Source organism: Dama dama, chromosome 4, assembly GCF_033118175.1.
Source record: "Dama dama isolate Ldn47 chromosome 4, ASM3311817v1, whole genome shotgun sequence".
Lineage (NCBI taxonomy): Eukaryota > Metazoa > Chordata > Mammalia > Artiodactyla > Cervidae > Dama > Dama dama.
In genome coordinates this window covers 14,762,634-14,775,359 of record NC_083684.1, presented here as the reverse complement: position 1 = coordinate 14,775,359, position 12,726 = coordinate 14,762,634, and the positions used below count along the sequence as shown (strand labels likewise).

The window sequence follows — 12,726 nt, the reverse complement described above, 5'->3', positions numbered from 1 at the left end:
CTTTCATCCCAGGACACTGCCACTGTTATTAGTATTTCAAGAAGTACTACTTTATTATTCACTATGGCCAATACTGTCCCGCTGGGCCTCTCTAGACGGTGTATATTGAACATCTCCTAACAAGACACCATCAAGTCAATAAGAGGGATAGCAAGAGACAAGGCCAGGAAAATGACATTTCTATAAAACAGCTATATTAGTTTCTTTTTTCTGGGTAGGTCAGCTGTGAAGAGGATATAAGGAGGAAGTCCTTGAGGCCTTCATGGAAAACCCCCAAGTGAAGCCAGAACAGGAGAAAGCAAAGCTAATTAAGAGAGACTAGGTCTTGATGACATTGCTTGAGTGCCTGGATCCAGACATGCCTGAAGCAAACGGGTCTTTTTAGTTATATAAGCAAAATGCATTCCCTTTATGCGAAGAGCTGACTCATTTGAAAAGACTCTGATGTTGGGAAAGATTGAAGGCAGGAGGAGAGGGGAATGGCAGAGGATGAGATGGTTAGATGGCATCACCGACTCAATGGACATGAGTTTGGGTAAACTCCAGGAGTTGGTGATGGACAGGGAGGCCTGGCGTGCTGTGGTTCATGGGGTCGCAGGGAGTTGGACACGATTGAGCGACTGAACTGAACTGAACTGAACTATGCTTTAGCAGTTTTGAATTGGGTTATGTCACTTGTATCTGAAAGAATCTTAAGAAACCTTGTGGTGAGGAGTGTGAGATGGACATCTTTGTATAATAATGCAGTAATGAGGGTGTGTGTAAGGGGTAAAGAGTGAGTTTCCAGAAAAGGAAGTGAATGATGTTAACTGGATTACTAGGAGGGTCATGCAAGAGCTGTTATGTTTGAGATGGATCTCCTGTAGAATAGAGTGTGTGGTTGGACAAAGGCAAAAGTCTAGAGAAATGAAGTGGAAGCAAGAGGGAAGTTTGGGTAAGAGGAAGCTGAAGGTACAAAGTCATGAACTAGAACATTCTATTCTGGAAACCATTCATCATTTACTGAGTGGAATAGCAGACACTGCAGATGAAGGTTTTGGCAAGGGCTCTTCTCCTGAAAGGTCTTAGAATCCCTGCGAAGGTGTTTGATGGTGAATGGAGGACCACAGAAGCGTTCAGTGAAATAAAGCATAGCTTGGCTCATGGGAGGAGCCCAAGACATGGAGGCTCAGTTTATCAAAGGAGATGCATGATACTCTAATATGCACACATTGTAAAGACCACTCTCCACCTGGAAAGCAATGGGGAAGGAAACCCGATTGCAAAGAGAGCTCAGGTGGGAGATGAGGGTCCCAGTTAAACCATGGCTCCCTAAGGATAATAGGAAGGGGCGGGATGGTAAAGATCTAGGACATAGAATTGACAGGACTCGGGACCAACAGGATGCAGAAATCAAGGGTAAGCCGCAGGCTTAAGCGACCCCCTGGTTGTTTGGCTTGAACGACTGATTAGGTGGCAGCGCCTGGGCTTCCGTAGAGGCTCAGACAGTAAAGAATTCGCCTGCAGGAGACCTGGGTTTGATCCCTGGGTCGGGAAGATCCCCTGGAGGAGGGCATGTCAACCCACTCCAGTATTCTTGCCTGGAGAATCCCGCTAGACAGAGGAACCTGGCGGGCTACAGTCCACGGGGTCGCAAAGAGTCGGACACGACTGAGCGACTAAGCACAGCTGGTGTCTGAGCCAGGGCCTCAGTCGTCGGATGCAGGAGGGGAAACTGACTTGCAGACTAGAAGCAAGGAAAAAATAATAAGGTCCGTTTTTGACAAATTGAGGCAGGATATCTGGCAACCAGTTGTATATGCCTATAGGTCCTGACGTTGAAAAGAGTGCTAGGTTGTTAACACAGATTCAGAAATTACTGGATTAAATGGCAGTGTCTCTCAACTCTGGCAGAATATTAGCATTGCTGGAGGAGCTTTAAAATGTGCTAATACCTGGGACCCCCAAATGGGATCTTCTTTATAGGGGACCTTCCCAGCTAAAGGAGAGCACCAGTACCAGCCTCACTGCGGAAGGATCTGCTGAGTTACTGTCTGTAGATACCGATTTCATCTGCTGGGGAAAAGTCCCCAGGCTGCGTGGGAATCACAGACGTGTGACCTGTGCTTCAGAAAAGCTTGGTTTAATTTTCCACTGGCATTACCTTAACATCTTAAACATTTTGTAAACAAGGGGCCCCACATAACTTGCAATTTTGCACTGCATCCCCTAAATTACATAGCTCATCCTGGGTCCACACATAGGTATTTTAAGACACTTCCCGGGTGAAAATTCCTGGTATAAGAAGAGAAACAGGATAGCCCAGGAAATTTGGAGTGGGGTCTGGGGACGGAGACCTCAGTAACATTCACTTTTAGGGGACTGGCACGGCGGACAGAGGAAGGAGGTTCATACAAGAGAAGCAGAAAGAATGATCAGAGAACTTGGGGAGCAAAATGTGGCTGGAGACCCCCAAAGCCCAAGGAGGGGAGGTAATCAACACATTCAAACACTGCGGAGAAGTTAAGAGCTTGGTGTTCAGGATAACTCACACAGATTCCCTTGGCCAGACCAGTTAAGGAGCTGTGTCAAGAAGTGAAAACAGGGCAGCAGGATTCGAAAGAGCTTGGCTGTGAAGGAAGAGAAAGGCGGGGGCTAAGGGAAGACAGCCATTATGAAGCTATTTTCAGTCTAATACATGTTAGTATCAGTAAGAGGAAAGACATGTGGAGGGGCAGTAAGTAACAGGAGAGTGAGTGAGCAGAGGTTGAAGGGAATGAGATGGAGAATTCTGTAAGTTCTGAGGAAGGACCATGCCTGACTCTTTCCCAATGTCTTCATATCTGCAAGAGGTCCCAGCAAGGGGCAGGGGCTCAGCGCAGGGGTCTCCAGGTGCCAGGATAGACTGGGCGGAAGTGGTAACTAAAGGCTAGAACCAGTGTTGGGCATTTGCAAGGAGGGTGGCGGGCAGTCGAGGGCACAGGTAGCTGAAGGCAGTACCTTTGTTCTGCACCTTCTCCTTCACTTTGCTGTAGGCCTCTTTTATCTCCTGCGTGTTGGTGATGTTCAGCTGGAGCACAGAGAGATGCTTGGAGCAGGTTCTTCGTAATTCCTCTGCTCCGGACCCCTGTTCATCCAGAACTCCGGCAAACACAGTGAAGCCCAGCTCGTCCAGATACCTGGCCAAACCATGGCCAAACCCAGAATCGCAACCTGCAAGGGGCCAAAGCAGTACAAAATGGGCTCAGACTAAAATGGCAGGAGAAATTACTGAAGAAAAACTCACTGCATGCTGTTTATGATGGTCTGTGTTCTCTGTAGAGAGTGGGTCTTGAGGAAGTTTTCTCCTTTGCTAAGTGGAAAATGGGCAGAGAAGCCACAACAGACAAATTTCTCCTTATTAAAAAAAAAAAAAAATGGAGGTGAGGAAGAATTTGAGGTGGGGACATAAGTGGAAGGAGAAATGCTGATGAGGGAAGGGGTCCAGGAGTGACTGGTGGCCAAAGAATGTAGCAGAGAAAACTAAGACATCTGACAGAAGCTTTTTTACACATCTCTACGTGTAGTATTTGATGTAATAACCTCCATCACTGCATACAACCTTCAGTAAAATTTTCATTACAAACTAACAGGTTGGAGTTGGTTTTTCTTTTTAAAGATATAACAAAATGTCAGATGCTGCTTCAAAGTGACCCAGGACAATAGCAGGGGCTACCCACAGGGTCCAATTCCTTCTGAATTATGAAAGATGAAGACTCCTAGCCACCTGCCCTTCTCACCCCCTTAGACGCTTTCCCCTAGCCATGGCCTTCTCCCAAACCACTGAACCCTAGGAAGACATCTGCAACAGAAACCAGATAGAAATCCCTAAGTGCACTGCTTTATGAAACCAGAGGATAAGATCATATGCAAAACATAAGTCAAATTGCAGAATTTTTTTTTTCACTAATCAGAAAAGGTCCATTCCTGTAAATGCTAGAAGGAATTTGGTCCATGTGCTTCAGAGAACACAAATACACAGTTAATTTTTCCAATCCAAATTTCTTGCCTACTTTATTATTTTTTTTTAATTTGCTGTACAGTTAGATTTTATTTTTTCCCCATTTATTTTTATTAGTTGGAGGCTAATTACTTTACAATATTGTAGTGGTTTTTGCCATACATTGACATGAATCAGCCATGGATTTACATGTATTCCCCATCACGATCCCCCTCCCACCTCTCTCCCCACCCCATCCCTCTGGGTCTTCCCAGTGCACCAGCCCCGAGCACTTGTCTCATGCATCCAACCTGGGCTGGTGATCTGTCTCACCCTTGATAATATACATGTTTCGATGCTGTTCTCTCAAAACATCCCACCCTGGCCATCTCCCACAGAGTCCAAAAGTCTGTTCTGTACATCTGTGTCTCTTTTTCTGTTTTGCATATAGGGTTATCATTACCATCTTTCTAAATTCCACATATATGCATTAGTATACCGTATTGGTCTTTATCTTTCTGGCTTACTTCACTCTGTATAATGGGCTCCAGTTTCATCCATCTCATTAGAACTGATTCAAATGAATTCTTTTTAATGGCTGAGTGATATTCCATGGTGTGTATGTACCACAGCTTCCTTATCCATTGTCTGCTGATGGACATCTGGGTTGCTTCCATGTCCTGGCTATGATAAACAGTGCTGTGATGAACATTGGGGTGCACGTGTCTCTTTCAGATCTGGTTTCCTCGGTGTGCATGCCCAGGAGTGGGATCGCTGGGTCATATGGCAGTTCTATTTCCAGTTTTTTAAGAAATTTCCACACTGTTTTCCATAGCGTCTTGCCTACTTTAGTTGGACCCTTTAAGGTAACTTTTTTGGGTGTTAGTTCTAGAAGGTCTTGTAGGTCTTCACAGAAATGTTCAACTTCAGCTTCTTCAGCATTACTGGTCGGGGCATAGACTTGGATTACTGTGATACTGAATGGTCTGCCTTGGAAACCAACAGAGATCATTCTGTCATTTTTGAGATTACATCCAAGTACTGCATTTTGGACTCTTTTGTTTACTATGAGGGCTACTCCATCTCTTCTAAGGGATTCTTGCCCACAGTAGTAGATACAATGGTCATCTGAGTTAAAGTCACCCCTCAAAAAATGTCCTTTTCATTATAGGGGACTGGAATGCAAAAGGAGGAAGTCAAGAAATACCTGGAGTAATGGGCAAATTTGGCCTTGGAGTACAAAATGAAGCAGGTCAAAGGCTAACACAGTTTTGCCAAGAGAACGCACTGGTCATATCAAACACCCTCTTCCAACAACACAAGAGAAGACTCTATACGTGGACATCACCAGATGGTCAACACCGAAATCAGGTTGATTATATTCTTTGCAGCCAAAGATGGAGAAGCTCTATACAGTCAGCAAAAACAAGACCAGGAGCTAACTGGATCAGATCATGAATTCCTTATTGCCAAATTCAGACTTAAATTGAAGAAAGTAGGGAAAACCACTAGACCATTAAGGTATGAACTAAATCAAATCCCTTATGATTATACAGTGGAAGTGACAGATAGATTCAAGAGATTAGATCTGATAGAGTGCCTGAAGAACTATGGACAGAGGGTCATGACATTGTACAGGAAACAGTAATCAAGACCATCCCCAAGAAAAAGAAAGGCAAAAAGGCAAAATGGTTGCATGAGGAGGTCTTACAGATAGCTGAGAAAAGAAGAGAAGCTAAAAGCAAAGGAGAAAAGGAAAGATATACCCATTTGAATGCAGAGTTCCAAAGAATAGCAAGGAGAGATAAGAAAGCTTTCCTCAGTGATCAATGCAAAGAAATAGAGGAAAATAATAGAACGGGAAAGACTAGAGATCTTTTCAAGAAAATTAGATACCAAGGGAGCATTTCATGCAAAGATGGGCACAATAAAGGACAGAAATGGTATGGACCTAACAGAAGCAGAAGATATTAAGAAGAGGTGGCAAAAATACACAGAAGAACTATACAGAAAAGATCTTCACGACCCAGATAATCATGATGGTGTGATCACTCACCTAGAGCCAGACATCCTGGAATGCGAAGTCAAGTGGGCCTTAGGAAGCATCACTACAAACAAAGCTAGTGGAGGTGATGGAATCCCAGCTGAGCTATTTCAAATCCTAAAAGATGATGCTGTGAAAGTGTTGCACTCAATATGCCAGCAAATTTGGAAAACTCAGCAGTGGCCACAGGACTGGAAAAGGTCAGTTTTCATTCCAAAATCTAAGAAAGGTAATGCCAAAGAATGCTCAAACTACTGCACAATTGCACTCATCTCACACACTAGTGAAATAATGCTCAAAATTCTCCAAGCCAGGCTTTAACAATATGTGAACTGTGAACTTTCAGATGTTCAAGCTGGTTTTAGAAAAGGCAGAGGAACCAGAGATCAAATTGCCAACATTTGCTGGGTCATCGAAAAAGCAAGAGAGTTCCAGAAAAACATCTATTTCTGCTTTATTGACTATGCCAAAGTCTTTGTGTGGATCACAACAAACTGTGGAGAATTCTTAAAGAGATGGGAATACCAGACCACCTGACCTTCCTCCTGAGAAATCTGTATGCAGGGCAAGAAGCAACAGTTAGAACTGGACGTGGAACAATGGATTGGTTCCAAACAGAGAAAGGAGTATATGAAGGCTGTGTATTGTCACCATACTTATTTAACTTATATGCAGAGTACATCATGAGAAACGCTGGGCTGGAAGAAGCACAAGCTGGAATCAAGATTGCCGGGAGAAATATCAATAACCTCAGATATGCAGATGACACCGTCTTTATGGCAGAAAGTGAAGAAGAACTAAAGAGCCTCTTGATGAAAGTGGAAAATGAGAGTGAAAAAGTTGGCTTGAAATTCAACATTCAAGAAACTAAGCTTATGGCATCTGGCCCCATCACTTCATGGCAACTAGATGGGGAAACAATGGAACAGTGAGAGACTATTTTGGGGGGCTCCAAAATCACTGCAGATGATGACTGCAGCCATGAAATTAAAAGATGCTTGCTCCTTGGAAGAAAAGCTATGACCAACCTAGACAGCACATTGAAAAGCAGAGACATTACTTTGCCAACAAATTTCCATCTAGTCAGAGCTACAGTTTTTTCCACTTGTCTTGTATGGATGTGAAAGCTGGACTATAAAGAAAGCTGAGCACTGAAGAATTGATGGTTTTGAACTGTGGTGTTGGAGAAGACTCTTGAGAGTCCCTTGGACTGCAAGGAGATCCAACCAGTGCATCCTAAAGGAGATCAGTCCTGAATATGCATTGGAAGGACTGATGCTGAAGCTGAAACTCCAATACTTTGGCCAACTGATGTGAAGAGCTGACTCACTGGAAAAGACCCTGATGCTGGGAAAGATTGAAGGCAGGAAGAAAAGGGGACGACAGAGGGTGAGATGGTTGGATGGCATCACCGACTCGATGGACATGAGTGTGAGAAAGCTCTGCAAGTTGGTGATGGACAGGGAGGCCTTGTGTGCTGCAGTCCATGGGGTCACAAAGAGTCAGACTCGACTGAGTGACTGAAATGAACTAAACTTAAGGTAAATTTAGATAATTCTGTTTCATTAATGTGGAACGGGATATGAATTCTGATCATGGGATGCAGTCATTTAACCAAATTATCAAGCTATCCACAATGATGGTTTCTTTGAAACAGTTCTTCTGAGCATGAGGCTTCTTTCTTGCATCAGATGAGTAAGGACTCAAAGGGGCAGGGAGAAGTACTTGTCAGTTTGAAAGTCACAGACAGTTTATCCTTCTATAATTAGTTTAGGAGAAAAAAGTGAAGAACCCACTGTAGCAGGAAGAAGCAAGAATCTTCCAGGGTCTGATATTTGATTAATATTGTTACTGTGCATTGCCATTGTTTTTCCATGGCAGAACATATGACAGAGGCTTGAGAACATGCATGCCTGAAGCCAGATTACTCTTATGTTCCATAACTATGTTGCTTGCAGCACCACAGAAGTTGGCTGTGCCCCAAATGGGGTGCTGGTCTGTTCCCACAAATCTTTATCCCAGTCTTCATGGCAAGGAGGGCACTGCCATGTGCTCTCAGCCAGTCTCTCGTCCAAGGTTCCTGGTTTGGTTGACTACATCCTGCTCAATACAGCTTTTGTCATCACAGCTCAAGATATGATGACTGATTTCAGCCCGAGGAAACTGAAGGCGTTGAAGGGACAAGTCTCCAGTTTGTCTGCGACATCAGGATGATTCTTTCTGCACTTGATAAGTTGATAAGGAAACCTGTAGGCCCTGATCTGGTGGTTTTTATCATAAGGGCATTGTAACAGCTTTTCAAGGTTCAGAGTATCGATATAAGTTTCTTCCATGTTGGGGATTATGGAGCCTAATCCAAAATGCTGAGCTGAGACACACTCTCCCAACCGTGGTCTTCGCCCACACCCTGTGCCCCAGCAACGGTTCACTTCCGGTCCCTGACATTACGGGGTGGGGCCCCACTTCCTATGACGCAGGGCTGGGCGTCAGCAGAGCGTGGGGATGGGGGCAAAAATCTCAGAATTTGAGATGGGAGTCTACCCCACTCACTTGGAGTGTATTATGGACTCTAGAAAAGTTGGTTTATACCCACAAATATAAAACAGAGATATCTGAAATTTTAAGATGGAGACATCGTGGACATAAACTCACCCTTTGAGCCATACCAGAATAAATGTGTAACAATTACTGAGTCTCTACAGCTCTAAAGATGAGAGATCATATTCACATTGGCTGTGCCAGCTGGCCTTTCCTGTAAACCCTGAAGGACATGCCTTGTCTGCAGCTAGGGGCTACAGTCAGGCATGCCCCTAAAAATCAGCAAGTTCAGGAAATCAGAGAGCACACTGATCATCAACTCAGGGATCAATATGCAAGTCATTAGAAAAGATATCTGACTTTAAAGCTGACAACACCTCCCTGGAGGGACTTCCCTAGTGATCCAGTGGTTAAGAATACATCTTGCAATGCAAGGGTTGCAGGTTCAATCCCTGGTCAGGGAACTAAGATCCCACATACTGCAGAGCAACAAAGCCTGTGGGCCATGACTAGAGAATCTGTGCACTGCAGCAAAAGATTCTCTATGACACAGCAAAGCTCCCACGTGCCTCAACTAAGACCTGATGCAGCCAAAGTTAATTAATTAATTAACTTTTAAAACCCCTTCATGGATCACAGTCTTGTCATGGTGAAGAGGCTTGCATAACTCAATGAAACTATGAGCCATGCCATGCAAGGCCACCCAAGATAGACAGGTCATAATGAATGGTTCTGACAAAACATGATCCACTGGAGGAGGCAATGGCAAACCACGCTTGTACTCTTACTGCAAGAACCCCATGAACAGTATGAAAAGGCAAAAAGATAAGACACTGGAAGATAAGCACCCCCAAAGTGTCTGATATGCTACTGGGGAAGCGTGAAGGGCAATTACTAATAGCCCCAGAAAGAATGAAGAGGCTGGGCCAAAGTGGAAACGATGCTCAGTTGTGGATGTATCTGGTAGTGAACTAAAGAGCCTCTTGATGAAGGTGAAAGAGAGTGATGTAAAGTAATTAACCTCCAACTAATAAAAATAAATGAAAAAAAAAAAAAGAAAGAGGAGAGTGAAAAAGTGGACTCAAAACTCAACTTTCAGAAAACTATGATCATGGCATCCGGTCTCATCACTTCATGGCAAATAGATGGGGAAACAATGGAAACAGTGAGAGACTTTTGGGGGGCTCCAAAATCACTGCAGATGATGACTGCAGCCTTGAAATCAAAAGACACTTGGTCCATGGAAGAAAAGTTATACCAACCTAGACAGCACATTGAAAAGCAGAGACATTACTTTGCTGACAAAGGTCCATCTAGTCAAAGCTATGGTTTTTCCAGTAGTCATGTATGGGTGTGAGAGCTGGACTATAAAGAAAGCTGAGCACTGAAGAATTGATGCTTTTGAACTGTGGTGTTGGCTAAGACTCTTGAGAGTCCCTTGACTGCAAGGAGATCAAACCAGTCAATCCTTAAGCAAATCAGTCCTGAATATTTATTGGAAGGGCTGATGCTGAAGCTGAAGCTCCAATACTTTGGCCACCAGATGCAAAGAACTGAGTCATTGGAAAAGACCCTGATGCTGAGAAAGACTGAAGGAAGGAGGAGAAGGGGATGACAGAGGATGAGATGGTTGGATGGCATCACCGACTCAATGGACATAAATTTGAGCAAACTCTGGGAGTTGGTGATGGACAGGGAGGCCTGGCATGCTTCAGTCCATGGGGTTGCAAAGAGTCGGACGTGACTGAGTGACTGAACTGAACTGGTGGTGAAAGTAAAGTCCAATGCTGTAAAGAATAATATTGCCTAGGAACCTAGAATGTTAGGTCCATGAATCAAGGTAAATTGGACTTGATTGTGAACCTGGCCCCCATCTCTGCAACCCTGCTCAAGTTATTTAACCTCTCTGTGCCTCAGCTTCCTCATCTCTAAAATGGGCTTGATAACGGTGCCTACATCAGTTATCATTTGTGATGTGCTTAACAGTGCCTGGAATTACTATAATAGATCTTTTTTAAAAAAATAATAATACTAGGTACACGACATTCTTCCTGAATTTCAGGTGTTTACATGCATGATCTTAGTAGATGGGAAGTTCACCTCTCCTGATGGCTAAATATCTCAGTTAAGACTCAGCCAGCTTGATTCTGCCTCCCTCATGTCTGAGCCTAGGGTAACATTACATAAAGTAGTGCAGAGCCTCCACTTATTCATCTGGGAAGTGGGGTTATAACAGTTCCTCCCTCCTAGGCTGACCTTGGAAGTCAACAAGACAGAGAATGTTCTGCACAAAGCCCAGCATATCATACGTGACTGTTACCAGTATTGCGGCTCTAACCCAGACATCATTTCTGATCTGCAGTGTGAACGATCAGGCTATGCTAACCCTGGTGCCTTAGGGCTGTATAGGGGCCAGCGGGCCTTGAGAATGTAGGCGGCTGGGAGCCACTCCCTGCCAAGGTAGAGTAACCCTTGTGCACTCCAGAAACCCAAAGACAAGGCAGGGGCCTTTGTGAAAGCTCCTTTCCCTGGTGGCTCAAATGGTAAAGAATCTGCCTGCAATACAGGAGACCCAGGTTTGATCCCTGGGTCGGGAAGATCCCCTGGAGAAGGAAATGGCAACCCACTCCAGTATTCTTGCCCGAAGAATTCCATGGACAGAGGAACCTGGTAAGCTACAGTCCATGAGCTTAGACACAAAGAGTCAGACACAACTGAGCAACTAACACTTTGTGAAAAGGCAAAATGTTTCATAATTTACCCATAAGTAGCTCAGTTGGTAAAGAATTCACCTGCAATGCAGGATACTCAGGTTCAATCCCTGGGTCAGGATGATCCCTTGGAGAAGGAAATGGCAACCCACTCCAGTATTCTTGCCTGGAAAATCCCATGACAGAGGAGCCTGGTAGGCTATAGTCCATCGGATCATAAACAGTCAGACCCAGCTGAGCAACTAAATCACCAGACTCTGAAAATTATCAAACCTAGTATGACTCGAATGCTTACCAAGACCCATCCAGCTTCACACATATTAACTCCACCCACCCTGGGAGATAAGTCATTTTACTATCATCACTCCACAAAGGAGGAAACTGAAACACAGAAGGGTTAAGTCATTTAGCTGGACATGGCAGAGGGAGGTTGAAACCCAGGCAGGTGTTGATTTATAAACATCTGGAGTATGAAATATTCTATTCTTCCAGAGCACAGGGCTTAGCATATAGTAGGTGATCAATAAAAGGCGTGTTTTAGGGACTTCTCCAGCAGTCCAGTGGTTAAGACTCTACACTTCCAATCCAGGGAGACAGAGTTTGATCCCTGGTGGTGGAAATAAGATCCAACATTCCATACAGCACAGCCAAAAAATTACACACACACAAAAAGCATGTGTTGGCTAAATAGGCATTTAAGAGGGCACTGGCCTTAATGCCTTAAAAATGCAGAGAGTCTTATGTCACTAGTATAGAGGGTTCCTAGCCTCTAAGTCCTAACAAACACCTGTTGAGTTGGATGCCTACCCCAAGAGAGGGTGGAGGTAATGCTGGAGGTGGTTTTAAGCTGTGCCCTTTGAGATCATTCTGTCTCTAGTGGCCTGGAAAATTATCAGCTTGGAGCAAGCAATGAATACTAGAGTCTCGTTTTTGCAAAACTGGAGTGAATGTGAAATTATGATTTATTCTAAAATATTAATAAAGCCTCTCAATTTGTGTGAAAAACAGAAATGTGAATCACTTTAATTCAGAAGAGTTAAGAATCATATAGTTTCTGAGCTGGTGGGCTAACTGTAAGTGGATTTATGCTATTGCCGCATGGGGGCACCAGATTAGCTGGTGAACAGAAACATATCTCATCATTTGTTGGGTCAAGTCGTCAGCAAGTTGTGAATAATTCAAGTTCTGGAGTTCTTCAAGGCTAGGTCCCCTGAATGAAACACACCTGTTAAGAATTAATAGCATGTGCTCTTGGACACAAGCTGGCTTCTTGGAAGCTGCATTCAGAAAAGGATGAAGAGGGAAGAATTTGCAACCCTGTAAATGGTTTCTTTGTTGTTGTTGTTGTTATTGTTGTTTAGTCGCTCAGTGTGTCCGACTCTGCAACCCCATGGACTGGAAGGCTCCTGCCACGCTCCTCTGTCCATGGCAAGAATAGAGGAGGAATGGGTTATCACTTCCTTCTGCAGGGTATC

At 44.1% G+C, this 12,726-nt stretch overlaps 1 protein-coding gene and 1 pseudogene across 2 annotated transcripts in view; both read right to left on the bottom strand.

Annotated features, from left to right (window-relative positions):
* Positions 1-12,726, bottom strand: part of HSD17B2 (hydroxysteroid 17-beta dehydrogenase 2) — a 93,198-nt gene that overhangs the window by 24,898 nt on the left and 55,574 nt on the right. Inside the window, exon 2 of one of the 2 annotated variants that reach the window (XM_061138260.1) lies at positions 2,980-3,192. The exons of the other annotated variant lie outside the window; for it this stretch is intronic. Coding sequence (XP_060994243.1) covers positions 2,980-3,192 — 213 coding nt within the window. The remainder of the gene's footprint in view (positions 1-2,979; positions 3,193-12,726) is intronic. 2 annotated transcript variants of the gene reach the window in all.
* On the bottom strand, positions 7,820-8,959 carry LOC133050027 (gametocyte-specific factor 1-like; annotated as a pseudogene).